Source organism: Oryctolagus cuniculus, chromosome 6 (genome assembly GCF_964237555.1).
Source record: "Oryctolagus cuniculus chromosome 6, mOryCun1.1, whole genome shotgun sequence".
Classification (NCBI taxonomy): domain Eukaryota; kingdom Metazoa; phylum Chordata; class Mammalia; order Lagomorpha; family Leporidae; genus Oryctolagus; species Oryctolagus cuniculus.
In genome coordinates this window covers 61,754,850-61,769,077 of record NC_091437.1, presented here as the reverse complement: position 1 = coordinate 61,769,077, position 14,228 = coordinate 61,754,850, and the positions used below count along the sequence as shown (strand labels likewise).

The following is a 14,228-nucleotide window of genomic DNA, read 5'->3' as shown; positions in this document are numbered from 1 at the left end:
GGGCCTGATCTCAGCCTCTGAACTTCGAAATCTGTAAGCCAAGCACATCCACTCCTTCCTACAGCCCACCGCGGGGATTGAGATGGTGACGAGGACCTACCACACCCCCTTGCTGGAGATTCAGACCCGGTGGGATTCCTGGGTGTTGACCTGGGCTCCACGGCCCTGGCTACGGCTGTACCACCGTGAGCCCTGCCCTGCCCTGCCTCTTCTTCTCCCTGCTGGTGCCTTCCCTAGGCCAGAGCAGCCTGCGGTATTCCCCACGGGATGTCAGATGCCTGTTTTATCAGAAAACTGAGCGTCAGGTAATCTTTCTTCCACTTTAACTATAATTCTATCACTATTTCTCCTTTATGTTGAAGATAAATAGTCAAAACAAAAGTTCAAATGTAGCTTTCAGGGGCTGGCATTGTGGTAAAGCTGCTGCCTGCGACGTGGCATTCCATATGGGTGCTGGTTTGAGTCCTGGCTGCTTCACTTCCCATCCAGCTCCCTGCCTGGGTGCCTGGCAAAAGTGGCAGAAGATGGCCCAAGTGCTTGGGTCCCTGCCACCCATGTAGAAGACCCAGATAAAGCTCCTGGCTTCTGGCTTTGGCCTGACTCAGTCTCGGCTGTTGCAGCCACTTACGGTGTGAACCAGCAGGTGGAAAATTGCACTGTTTCTCCCTCTCTATAACCCTTGCAAATTAATAAATAAATTTTTAAAGGTTTATTTATTTATTTGAAAGTCAGAGTTAGAGAAAGAGAGAGAGAGAGAGAGGTCTTCCATCCCCAATTGGCTGCGACGGCTGGAACTGCACCAATCCGAAGCCAGGAGCCAGGAGCTTCTTCCAGGTCTTCCTACATGGGTGCAGGGACCCAAGCACTTGGGCCATCTTCTACTGCTTTCGCAGGCCACAGCAGAAAGCTGGATTGGAAGTGGAGCATTTTTTTTTTTTTTTTTTTTTACAGGCAGAGTGGACAGTGAGAGAGAGACAGACAGACAGAAAGGTCTTCCTTTGCCATTGGTTCACCCTCCAATGGTCACCGTGGCCAGTGCGCTGCGGCCGGTGCACCACGCTGATCCGATGGCAGGAGCCAGGTGCTTCTCCTGGTCTCCCATGGGGTGCAGGGCCCAAGGACTTGGGCCATCCTCCACTGCATTCCCGGGCCATAGCAGAGAGCTGGCCTGGAAGAGGGGCAACCGGGACAGAATCCGGCGCCCTGACCGGGACTAGAACCCGGTGTGCCGGCGCTGCTAGGTGGAGGATTAGCTTATTGAGCCGTGGCGCCGGCCCCCAATACATTTTTTTTAATAAGTAAAAGAAAAAGATTTAGTTATTTATTTGAGTGGTAGAGCAACAGAGAGAGGGAGAGACAGAGAAAGGTCTTCCCTCCGCTGGTTTAATCCCCAAATGGCCACAATGGGTGGAGCTGGGCCTTTCCGAAGCCAGGAGCTTCTTCCAGGTCTCCCACAAGGGTGCAGGGGCCCAAGGACTTAAGCCATCTTCCACTGCTTTCCTAGGCCATCAGCAGAGAGCTAGATTGGAAGTGAAGCAGCCAGGACTTGAACCAGCACGCATAGGAGATGCCGGCACTACAGGAAGAGCCACAGCACCGGCCCCTAAATAAATAAATCTTTTAAAAATGTAGCTTTCAAGGCCGGCGCCGCGGCTCACTAGGCTAATCCTCCGCCTAGCGGCGCCGGCACACCAGGTTCTAGTCCCGGTCGGGGCGCCGGATTCTGTCCCGGTTGCCCCTCTTCCAGGCCAGCCCTCTGCTGTGGCCCGGGAGTGCAGTGGAGGATGGCCCAGGTGCTTGGGCCCTGCACCCCATGGGAGACCAGGAAAAGCACCTGGCTCCTGGCTCCTGCCATCGGATCAGCGCGGTGCGCCGGCCGCGGCGGCCATTGGAGGGTGAACCAACGGCAAAGGAAGACCTTTCTCTCTGTCTCTCTCTCTCACTGTCCACTCTGCCTGTCAAAAAAAAAAAAAAAAAAAAAAAAGTAGCTTTCATAGATTTCTAGTTCTCAAGAACCAACTAGCTCCAATATGGCACGTCGCTGCCGATATTATTATGTTAATATATGGTTACTTGAAAAATACAGTGATATTGCACACGAGCTGGAGGGGACCTTAGACTCACCCACCAACGTGCTCGTCACGTGACGAGCTGAGGAAGCTGAAGGCCAGGGCCAGAGTGGGGGCGGGGCTGGTGCCCGTGGGACAACAAAGTCTGGAGAATCCAGAGTGAGCCTGGACTCCAGGGCACTCTTCCTACTCACTACTCTTTAGCTAATCATTATTATTCTTACCAGTTTAAAGATTTATCTATTTGAAAGCCAGAGTGAGAGTGAGAGAGAGAGATTTTCTATTTGCTGGTTTACTCCCCAGATGGCCACAGCAGCAAGGGCTGAGCCAGGCCAAAGCCAGGAGCCAGGAGCTTCTGCCGGGTCTCCCAAGCAGGTGCAGGGGCCCAAGGACTTGGGCCATCTTCTACTGCTTTCCCAGGCCATAGCAGAGAGCTGGATCAGAAGTGGAGCAGCTGGGACACGAAGCAGTGCCCATATGGGATGCCCATGTCACAGGTGCTGGCTTTACTCGCTACACCACAATACCAGCCTGTAATGATTATTTTTAAATTAGGCTGTCAGTCAGTGTCTGCAGAGACATGAGGTGCATTTCCTTTGAGGTGCATCTTCCCTACAGGTGAGAACTCGCCCACCGTCCTGTGCAGTTCCGCACTGCAGCAACCTAATGGGTGCAGCGCCAGTGAGCCAGGAGGCCATGGAGGCCTCACCAAAGGCAAGGGGAGAGCCGGGGCATGGAACCCCAGTGTTTTGGGGGTTTCTAACACATACAACGAATTGGGCTAGACAGCTGCCCAAGAGTGTGAGCTCCTACTATGCGCCAGCTCCTACTACGCGCCAGTGCCAGCGTAGGTTCAGTTCTCACAGCCGGGGGTTTCACACACACTGTGCACAAGCAACAGAAGAGGAGAGTTCAAGTCTTCGATGTCACTCACGGCCAGCCCTGATCAACCCAGCAGGGCAGCCTGGCTCTGACCAGGAGGGCTACGGGGGGCCTTGTGCGGGCGAGCAGAAAAGTGACCCCCTGGGATGCCCGCACCCTAATGCTCAGAATCCGAACGTGTGACGTGGCATGGGAAAAGGCCTCTGTGGTGATTAAGGGTCCTGAAAAGCAGAGGCTCTCTCGTCCCCTGGAGGCGCTGACGCAACAAGGGTCCCCGTGAGAGGAAGGGAGGGGCCTGCGTGTGGCACAGGGGTCAGGCCGCTGCCTGCGATGCTGGCTTCTCACAGCACAGTGTCAGTGTGAGTCCTGCGGCTCCACTTACGATGCAGCTGCCTGACACCCCCGGGAAGGCAGCGGAAGATGGCGGAAATTGGTGGGAGACCAGGAGGGAGCTCCTGGCTCCGGCCTGTCCCATGCCCGACTGCTGCAGCCATTTAGGAGGGCATCAGCACATGGAAGCTCTCTCTTTTCCTCTCAAAGAAAAATCTTTTTAAAAATAGATGCATCGATTTCTACATACTTATAGAGCAAGCAGGGGGCGATGGCCAGAGGTGAGGCTGCCAGGAGGGTGCAGGATGCTGAGGCCTGAGGCCCAGAGGCTGGAGAAAGCAGGGAATGAGTGTGCTCCAGTGTGGGCTCTCCCAAAGGCCCAGGACTAAAGGCTAGGTCCCCGGGGTGGCACTAAGGAAGGTGGGGGAACCGCTGGGAGGGGCTGGGGGGGATGAAGGCTCAGACTTCCTGTTTGGCAATGTAAGCCCCGCCCCCCCACACTCCCACGCTGATCTGTCACCATGGCCGTCATCAGAGCTCAGACCAAAGGGGCTGCTTGTTCTTGGAATCTCCAAAGCTGTGAGCTAAGCAGGGCTTTTCTGTCTGTCAGAGGGCTCCCTCCTGACCTCCTTGTAGTAGCACAGAGCTCACGGGCACTCTCCCCTGAAGCCTCGAGGGGCGGCCACCCATCCTAGAAGCCGACTTCCAGAGCCGTACCAAGCTAAATCTGTGTTGTTGTCACCTACCCATTGTGCAGCAATTTCTTGCAGTAGCAACAGGAAGGGAATGCAGCACTGTTCCCTGCCTGCCCCTTATAACAGATTTCAAGTGGGGCCCACCGTGTGGCTTAGCTGGTAAGGCTGCTGCCTGCAGTACCGGCATCCCATATGGGTGCCAGTTCGAGTCCCGGCTGCTCCACTTCCGATCCAGCTCCCTGCTATGGCCTGGGAAGGCAATGGAAGATGGCTCAAGTCCTTGGGCCCCTGTGCCCACGTGGGAGACTGGCAAGAAGCTCCTGGCTTCACATCGGCCCAGCTCCACTGTTGCAGCCAATTGGGGAGTGAACCAGCGGATGGGAGCCATCCCTCCTTTCCTCCCTCCCTCTCTCTCTCTCTCTCTCTCTGCCTCTGTAACTGCCTTTCAAATAAATAAATAAATATTTAAAAAATAGATTTCAAGTTTATGTTCATCATACTGGCATGGGAAATACCAACTAGACTCCATACCTGTGTCCCCTCTGCTCTCAGAAGAAAAAAATAAGAAAAAAACAAAAACAAAAACAAAAACAGAGACTGATAAGGAATCCCACACTAGCATTCTCACAAAACAGCTGCTCTCAGACCAGATAAGGTTTTAATTATTAACCATGATCCTCTGCTTCAATCAGACAAGCCCTTTTCGCCGTGAACTTCCACCTTCAGCACAGCACAGTTTCACTTTCTCTGCTCCAAATGCATTGGCCAACTTATCACCGGGAGCCTTGCTTTCTTGTTTCACTTGGGAGGAAGAGACAGAGATAGAGCTCCCACGTGCTGCTGGTTCACTTCCCAGATGGCTGGGCCGGGCCACGGCTGGAGCCAGGAGCCAGGAGCCAGGCACCAGCAGCTCAATCCGTCTCCCATGGGCATGGTGGGGACCCAGTCCCGTGAGCTGTCACTGCTGCCTCCGAGGGTGGGGTTTTCCTGGGTGCCTGTGCAGTCTGAACTCGAACCCAGGCACTCGGGTGTGGAACCCAGGCATCTTACCAGGCCGCTTAAACCCTTGGCCAAATACCCACCCTTCCCCCTGCTTTAAACCTACTGTTAACTTTTTTCCTACTCCGCATTAAAATTAATGAGCCCGGGGAACAGGCACAGGGCTGCAGCTCTCTCTGGGCTTTGGATTAGGGTGTGAGGGGCTGGGAACCCCCTCTCCGACAGTGCCGGGGGCAACTCCGCTTTGTGCCAGGATTCAATCCAGGGGACCACAGCCTTGGCGGCTACACGGGGATCCCCGGGGGCCACTCCTGGCCACTCAGGCCGGCGATGGTGTTGGGCCCCTGGCAGCGTGCGGCGGAGAAGCGCTGTGGCTGTCCACCGGCACACTGGACCCGCGGGTGGCGGGGGAACGGGATGGAGGTGGCTTCCCTGCGGTCTGTTGCTGCCTGGATTTGCCCCAGTGGTTGAAAACTGGAAAAGACAAGACATCCTTTTAGAGAGATGCTCTTCTTTATATATAAAGATTTGTTTACTTATTTGAAAGGCAGAAAGAGGGAGAAAGAGCTCTTCCATCCTCTGGTTTACTCCCTAAATGGTGGCCACAGCCAGGCCTGTGCCAGGCCAGACAGGAGCCAGGAACTCCATCCCTGTCTTCCATGTACGTGGCAGGGGCCTTGGCACTTGGGCCATCATCTGCCGCCTCCCAGGCCACTGGCAGGGCGCTGGCTCAGAAGCGGAGCAGCCGGGGGTTGCAGTCTAATATGGGATGGCAGCACGGCCCAGTGCGCCATGATGCCAGCCCCTAGAGAGACAAACTCAAGGGCCCTGAAAACAGGCGGTGACGAGACTACAGCGGAGCCTTCTTCTAACTGGAGTTTGTGTGTGTCAGCGCAGAGCGAACCACTGTGTCTCAGTGTCACGATGACGCTGGGGACAGCAGGAATGGTCAGGAAGCCACCCATGGTTCCAAAGACAGCCTCTTCCTTCAGAGACCAAGAGGTGGCCACCTTGCAATCGCCGATGAAAACTCCCAGAGCCCCCAGACAGACCATATAGGACAGCCAAGAACAGGAGGTTTCTGGAGCACGTGCGAGGTCACCAGCTTTGCAACAGCTGAAGCAGACCCCTCCGACCTGATCATGGGAGCTCCTTCCTCTGCACCCAACGCCGGGGCAGGCACACAGCACCCAGAGAAGCCCTGCGGTGACACTTCAGATGCTCAGTGGGGCTGGCAGAGGAGCGGGATGAGGCGGAGCTCTTCCATCAGAGGCTGCAGGAGCTCAGCAGCCAGAGCCAGGGGGCCCACAACCCCCCAGGGTGTGGGATGGGGGTGTGGGAAGGGCAGGGGGCTGCCCCACTCCACATCACAATGGTGGCATGTGAAGGAGACGGCTGGCGACAGGAGGGCTCCACGCAGACTGACGGAGCTGGGGTGAAGCTTCCCAAGGCTCGGCCAACGGAGGTGCTAATTATGACCTGGGGATGTGCCTGTGATGAATTTTAAAGACAGAGCTGGGGGGCCGGCACTGTGGTGTAGCAGGTAAAGCCGCTGCCTGCAGGGCTGGCATCCCATATGGGCACCGGTTCCAGTCCTGGCTGCTCCACTTCTGATCCAGCTCTCTGCTATGGCCTGGGAAAGCAGTGGAAGATGGCCCAAGTCCTTGGGCCCCTGCACTTGCGTGGGAGACCTGGAAGAAGCTCCTGGCTTTGGATCAGCCCAGCTCTGGCCATTGTGGCCACTGGGGGAGTGAACCACAGGATGGAAGACCTCTCTCTTCTCTGCCTCTCTGTTAACTCTGCCTTTCAAATAAACTAAATCTTAAAAAAAAAAAAAAAAAAAAAGAGTTGGGTTTTAAGGTATTAACATTCCTTTCTGGTAGGAGAGAGAAAGTGGGACTTTAAAAACATCTGTGTCTGGCTGACATCACTTCCCTGAAGAGGCTAAGACGTTACTACTGAAAACCACCCCTGGGGCCTGCACTGCGGCACAGCAGGTTAGGCCACAGCTTGCAACACCAGCAGCTCCTATCAGAGCACGTTAGAGTCCTGATTGCTCCACTTCTGACCCAGCTCCCCGCTAATGCTCCTGGGAAAGATGCCAAAGACAGCCCAAGTGCTTGGGCTCCTGCCACCCACATGGGAGACTCGGATGGAGTTCCTGACTCCGGGGCCCAGTCCCAGCTGTTATTTGGGGAGTGAATCAGTGGATGGAACATCTCTCTCCCTCTGTTTCTCCCTCTCTGTTCCTCTGCCTTTCAAATAAATAAATATGTAAAAAGTTCTATCACAATCCTCCCTCACAAAGGATTCTGCCTTGCTTCTAGGTTGCACCCCCTGCCCAGGAGCAGAGTCAAAGCTCTGCAAGGGCAAAGGACCACCCCTGGGTGGCCCAGGAGCACCTCCCATCATGCCCACGGCCCAGCGGCTGGACAGTCGGCTCCTTAGGCAGCATCCAAAGAAGCTTCCGGAACCAGCTGGGCCGCTCCATCAATCCGGTGCCTATATGGGATGCTGGTGCTGTGGATGGCGGCTTTACCTGCTACACCACAGTGCCGGCCCTTGAACAAGACTTTTAAGAAGTGTACCAGAACGGAGGGCATGGATCGCTGCGGGTTAAGCCACTGTTGACAATGCTGGCATATGAAATCACAGTGTTGTCTTGAGTCCCAGCTGCTCCACTTCCCATCCAGCCCCTGCTCATGTGTCTGGGAAAGCAGCAGCAGATAACTCCAGTGCTTGGACCCTGGCACCCACGTGGGAGTGGAGTTCCAGGTTCCTGGCATCAGGCCGGCCTACCCCAGCCATTGCTGCCACCTGGGGAGTGAACCAGTAGGTGGAAGATCTCTCTCTGTCTCTCCATCTCTGTCTCTCTGCCTTTCAAATAAGGAACTCTTTCTCTTTTTATTAATAAGTGTGCCCAATATATCCCCTGGTAAGGTAAGAAATAATATGTTGGAAAGAATATAAAAATTAAAAAAATAAAAACCGAATGACCTGCCAGTTGAGAGAAAACTCCTACCCTCTCGCTGGGACTGTATCAATGTGGATGCCTCCAGGCTGGGGGCTGGTTCCTGCAGCGGGAGGCTCCCTGCCTGTAGCCGGTTCTCCTGAGCACCGTCCCCACCCCCACCCCCACCCCGTGTGGAAGGGGGACCTGGCCATAAACAAATACATCCTGGATCCGAGTCCTCCTCTGTCTGGGATGTCACTGGACAGACACGTCCCTTTACAACTCTGAGCCTCATCAATACAACAGAGCCAAGAGCAGACAGCTGTGGACAGAGGCCTTTATAAACCTTTAAAGACTGTTTATTTGGGGCTGGTGCTGTGGTATAGCGGGTTAAGCTGCCACCTGCAACACTGATACCCCATTTGGGTGCTGACTTCTGCCTGGCCCAGCTCTGGCCATTGTGGCCATTTGGGGAGTGAACCAGCAGGCAGAAGACCTTTCTGTCTCTCCTTCTCTCTCTAACTCTTCCTTTCAAATAAAAAGTAAATCAATCTCTAAAAAAAGGATTTTATTTGTTTATGAGAGAAAGCGGGAGAGAGGTTATCTCTGATCCACTGGTTCCCTCCCACAATACCCATAATAGCCAGGAGCCTGGAACTCCACACGGGCGGCAGGGGCTCAGCACCTGATGCCTTCCACGGTGTGCATTAGCAGGAACCACGGGAAGCATGAAACAAGGGCAGTGTGCCCATCACGGTGTGAACACACTGTCTGTTCTCTTTTCCCGTTCTACCTAACCTAGCTGACTGCTGACCTTGACTGACCAGACCCACTTTTAACTCAACAGATGAGTAGTGCTGGCTTCCAAATCTGCACGGAGACGGCTCAGACAAGGAAGGAATCTGCAGCTGCCAGAGCCTCGGCCACCTGACCGGGAACTTCAGAGCACCCGCGGGTGAAGAGCCCAACTTCCGATCGCAAGGACCACTGTCCAACCAGGCTCCGGCTGCTTCCCAGACGTGACTTTGGGTGTCCTGACAACCGACTGCATCTGATACCCTCCTCAGCCTCCCCCAGCACCCCGCTCCGCTCAGGAATAGGGTTTGTTGGGAAGGTGGAAGGCAGGCTTTCGCTCAGCTTGTCGCCTCGGTCCCAGGTGAGTGTAGACGTGTAAGTGGTTCCTTCGGCGTGAACCAGGGTCGGCAGTGTCTATGAGCGCCAGATGGGCTCGTGGCGGCAGTCGGTGGAGGCACGGGTGCGACTCTGGAGCAGATGGGGGCTTCCTGGGGAGTGCATCTTCAGTCCCCAGGGTTGGGTGCCAGCCACTGCAGGGTTTGTGACGGCTGGAGCCGCCTTCTTGTGCTGGGGGACACAGAGGAGGCTGCCTCCTTGTCCTACCGGTCAAGCCTCAAGTGCTGCTGGGGCTTGTGGCAGCACTTGTACACTGAGGAGAGCACTTGAGGCAGAAGGCAGGGTCTGCTCTCCCCACCCCCGACTAAGACTGCTGGCCTGCCTGCCTCGTACTAGCTCCCGCGTTTGGTAAAACCGGCCTTGGAGCGCCAAGCAGCACGGGCCTGGCTCTCCTGTGTGTCAGTGGGGTCCTTACTGACAACCAGGGCTCCAGGAGCGGAAGCCCTGTCCCCTCCGGCTGGCCTCCCCGGGGGACGGAGCCTGGCCAAGGAAGAGGATCAGAAATGTCTTAAGAGGAGAATTATTCTCCAAGACAAACTTTCGTTCCAACTTTTGGCTGCTTTTTGAGAAAATGCTTGACTGGTTCGGGGACAGAGGGAGAGGGTGGTGGGAGGGAACTTTCCAGATTCTCACAGAAGACAAGTCGGCAGTGAATATGCCTTACTAACCCAGGGCCTTCAACCCTGGCTGAAGATTAACAGTGACAGGTGAGTTACGAAACTGGAAAACTCGCTGTGGGTTCCATCTACTGCATTGTGCAAGTGCTAAGTTCTGGCCAGTTCTGTGAAGCAGCCCGCCTGGGTCATCACTGCCCACTGCCCACTGCCCGGGCTCCATGGGCCCCACCTCCATCACAGTTCCCCGCGTCTGTGGAGTTACTCAGAGAACAGCGCTGTGCCCGGTGCCCAAGATGACACTGCTGGGAGGGGCGGTGCTGCCTGATTCTGCACCATGCTCCTGACCCACTGGGGGCAGTCCCACTGGGCAGCGAGCTCCGGGCACGACCGCAGAGAGAGCAGGGTCAGAGAGCGGAATCCAGGGTGAAGAACTGGATTCCTTCAAAGGGGCATTTCCACTCGCCAATGGCTGTGCAAGCGCTTCGCTGTCCCGGGATGGTGCAGCAGGAGACACGGGGCCTGGCAAAGTCCCCACTCCCCCCCACATCACCAGCTGACAATGCAATCACTGTTCCTATTCAGACCTCCATGGTTTCTTAAGCAACGGCTTAGGATGGGTCAAGATTACTTGATATGCTCGTATCAGCCAATAAAACACCAGCAAATTATAATAGTTTGGACATATTCAGTTGAATGTTTTTTATCATTCACTGAAGTCACAGATCTCCTAGAGCAAAGTCTATGAAAATGTTTAACCTTGAACTCCGTGCAATTAAGAATAGGTTTGATATGAATTACAACCTAATGACTTTTTACTTTCTAGACAACAACCGCTTGAAAAACTTTTTTATTTGGGAGGCAGAGAGAGCAAGAGAAAAAGAGAGAGAGAGAGAGAGCGAGCGAGCGCACACAGGTGCTTCCAGCTGCTGGTCCTCTCCCCTCAAGGTTCACAATGAGACCCGTCTGGGGCTGGAGCCAGAAACCAGGAACCCAACCCAGGTCTCCCCCATGGTGGCGGGAAGTCTCCCAGGGGGTGCCCTAGCAGGAAATCAGAGTCAGGAGCCAAAACTGGGTATCCAACCCAGGAGTTCTGGGTTAGCCACAAGGCCAAACATCTGCCCTATCTTTTTTTTCCTCTTTATATATTTTTATTTATTTATTTCAAAGTCAGACTTACAGAGAGAGGTCTTCCATCTGCTGCTTCACTCCTCAAATGACTGCAGTGGCTGGGACAGGGCCAGGCTGCAGCCAGGAGCCAGGAGTTTCTTCCTGGTCTCCCACACGGGTGCAAGGGCTCAAGCACTTGGACCATCTTCTACTGCTTTCCCAGGTGCATTAGCAGGGAGCTGGATTGGAAGTGGAGCAGCCAGGACACGAACCAGAACCCACATGGGATGCTGGTATTGCAGGCAGCAGCTCTATCTCTATGCCACAGCACTGGCCCCAAATATTTTTTTAAAGATTTATTAATTTATTTGAAAGGCAGAGTTATGGGTTGGGGAAGAGAAAGAGAGATCTTTCTTCTGGTTCACACCCCAAATGGCTGCAATGGCCAGGGCTGAGTCGGGCCATAGGCAGGGGCCTGGAACTCCGTTCGGGTCTTCCACATGGGTGCAGGGCCACCTTCCACTGCTTTCCCAGGTGCATTAGCAGGGAGCCCAGCAGAGCAGCTGGGACTCGAACCTGTACCCATACGGGATGCTGGCACTGTATGCGGCAGCTTAACCTGCTACACCACAACGTTGGCTTCCCTGCCCAGTGGATGGAAGACCTCTAGTCTCTACCTCTCTCTCTCTCTCTGTAGCTCTGCCTTTCAAAGAAATCATTTAAAAAAAATCATTCTCAAAATTTTACTGATCCTGAATCACAGCCACTCCGTGGAGCACATTCCTAACAACTACATCCACAGATACTGCCCCTCCTGGGAACACGCACACGCCCTAGCAGTCCTCACACCCACTCTACCCCTGATTATACACTGGGAACAGCGTTACAGGCCCTCCTCGCCAACTCCCACTGCCTTCCCGAGACACCTGAGGCGCCCAGGAGACGGGACCTGCTGCAGGTCCAGCTTCTGGCCAAAGGCTCCATTCGTCCACATGTATTCCCATCCCTTCCTTCCTGCACCTGTCACAGTGCCTGGAACGCCGAAGCAGCTCCGGCACCCAGGGCTGGATGGAGAACAGAGCCTCCAGAGGCACCCAAGCCAGACCTAGAAGGTGAGGCCGAAGCAAGATTAGGAATGGCGTAGCGGGTAAAGTCGCCGCCTGCAGTGCCGGCATCCCATATGGGAGCCGGTTCAAGTCCCATCTGCTCCTCTTCTGATCCAGCTCTCTGCTGTGACCTGGGAAAGCAGTAGAGGATGACCCAAGTCCTTAGGCCCCTGCACCCACGTGGGAGACCTGGAAGAAGCTCCTGGCTTTGGGTCGGTGCAGCTCTAGCCATTGTGGCCATTTGGAGAGTGAACCAGCAGATGGAAGACCTCTCTCTCTCTCTCTCTCTGCCTCTCAAATAAATCTTTTTTAAACAAAAAAAAGGAATCGAGAAAAGTAGAGAGAATGACAAGAGAGGGTCGGGGCGGAGGGTAGCTGCCTGCACTCTGTGGTCAAGGAGAGAAAGGGGCTGAGCAGTGCAAACACAGGAGACTCACAGGAGTCAACCAGGTGATGCAACCAAGGGCTTGCACGCAGCAGGGGGCGGTTAAAGGAATGCGGCTCTCCGAGGTATGCGGCTCTCCGAGGTAAGGCTCAAGGTTCAAGACCCGTGGCCTTGCTCTACAAAGAGGCAGCTGTGTGACCTTGTGCAGGTTCCTCCACCTCTCTGAGCCCCACGTTTCCACAGTACCTAGCTGGGTTGCAGGAGCTTAACTGCAAAAGGATCCAGAACACCCCAAACACAGCTGGCAGTTACGGCGGCTGCCGTCATTCTGGGAAGGTCTCAGGCCGGTGGCACGTGGGACATCAGGAAATTCGTGGTCCACCCGGTCCCAGCACTACTGCTCCAAGCTGACGCACGTGCCCATGTCTTCCTTGTGGGATTCGCAGCCTCAGGGCCGGGGGTCCAGGGGGCTCTTCTCTGCCCGCTGAGTCTCGCCTGCTCTGCGCCAGGACCACAGGCCAAGCGCCGGGGTCCGGGGTCGCCAGGCCACCTGAGGCTGAGCGCGCGCGCTCGGCGGCCGTCCCCGCGGCAGCCATCTTGGGTATCCGCGCGCGGGTGTCGTCACGGCGCCGCCGGGGACGGCGCGGCAGGGTGCGCGGCGCGTGGAGAGCCGAGCCCCCTCCCAGCGCGGGGGAGACCCGCTCCGCCGCCGGGCTCGGGGGTCGCCGGCATGCCGGAGGCGGGGCGCTGCCAGGGACCCCCGCAAGGGGCAGGGACTCCTCCTCCCCCAACCCCAGCCCCTGGGGCATCCCTGGCCCCCAAAGGCGGCTGCCGACCTCTGAGCCTGGGGGGGGTGTCTCCTCGAAACTGGCTAGCCTAGGCGCGCGGCCCGAGCCCGAGCCCGCGCGCCCCCGGCGGCCTCCCCGCGCGTGTTCCACCCACTCGGGCCGCGCCCACGGCCCGCGACTCACCGCTTCCCCCGGGGGGCCGCCGCCCGCGCCGCTCGCAGCTCCTGCTCCGCTCCGCGCCGCGCCGCCTCCACCGGAAGCGCTTCTCCCGCCACGGCGGCCCCGCGCGCCGCCGCCACCGCCGCCGTCCTGGAGCGCGCCCTCGGAGCGCGTCCCCCCGCGCGCGCGCGCCTCCGAGCCCGAAAACCGCGAGTTCGGCGAGCTGGCGCGGACCCGCCCCGGGAGTCTCCGCGCCGTCGGCCCCGCCTCGCCGGGGCCGGGCAGGATATCCCGCGGCCCCGCGATGGTGCTGCTTTTGGCACCTGGCCCGGGCGCCCTTGGCTCCATCACGGACTCCCACGTTCATCCTCTCCGCGGGTGGGGGCTAGGGCGGGCGCTGGAACTCGGGTCTGGCTGCGGGGTGGGCGCGGGAAGGAGGCGCCGTGGTGTGTTATCGCACGGGTGTGTTTCCGAGCCTCCGAGGGCCACCCTGCAGCGCCGGGCCGGGCTCTGCGGGGCTTTCCTCGCGTGCCCGTGGGCAGCTGGGGGCCGGCCGTGGCTTGGCTGATCTTGGCAGGCCTCTCCCGCGTGTCTGCGGCCGCCGCCGGGACAGCTGGGCTGGCCTGGCGCTGCTCCACGTGTGGCGCGTGGCATATTCCAGCAAGCTGGCTGCAAGCACACGTGGCAGAAGCCTCGGAGGACGGGGAGAGGCAGCGTGCCCAAGGCCCGTGGAGGCCAAGGCGAGGCACACCCTCCCTTTCGGGGCATCCGATTGGTCAAAACTGGGCTCCAGAAAAACAGACTTGGTCTCTTAAAGGGAAGGGCTGCCCCTGGGACACTGTCCAGAGAGGAGTGGACAACGGGGCATGTTTTTTTCCCAATATTCCGTCGTGTGCCTTTTGCCTCTAGTGGCTTTTGCCATCCCAGTTTCTTTGGAGGAACACCCC

The 14,228-nt window shown here is 56.8% G+C and overlaps 1 protein-coding gene across 5 annotated transcripts in view; it reads right to left on the bottom strand.

The window, feature by feature from the left end:
- Nucleotides 1-13,725, bottom strand: part of SFXN1 (sideroflexin 1) — a 42,552-nt gene extending 28,827 nt beyond the window's left edge. Inside the window, exon 1 of one of the 5 annotated variants that reach the window (XR_011389441.1) lies at nt 13,306-13,725. Coding sequence is in view for 2 of the 5 variants with exons in the window: in XM_051843629.2 (XP_051699589.2) it covers nt 13,306-13,629 (324 nt within the window). In the remaining 3 variants the exon portion in view is untranslated. The remainder of the gene's footprint in view (nt 1-13,305) is intronic. The other 4 variants (XM_051843629.2, XM_051843627.2, XM_051843630.2 and 1 more) reach the window with 4 other exon arrangements.
- Between the last annotated feature and the right edge of the window lie 503 nt (nt 13,726-14,228).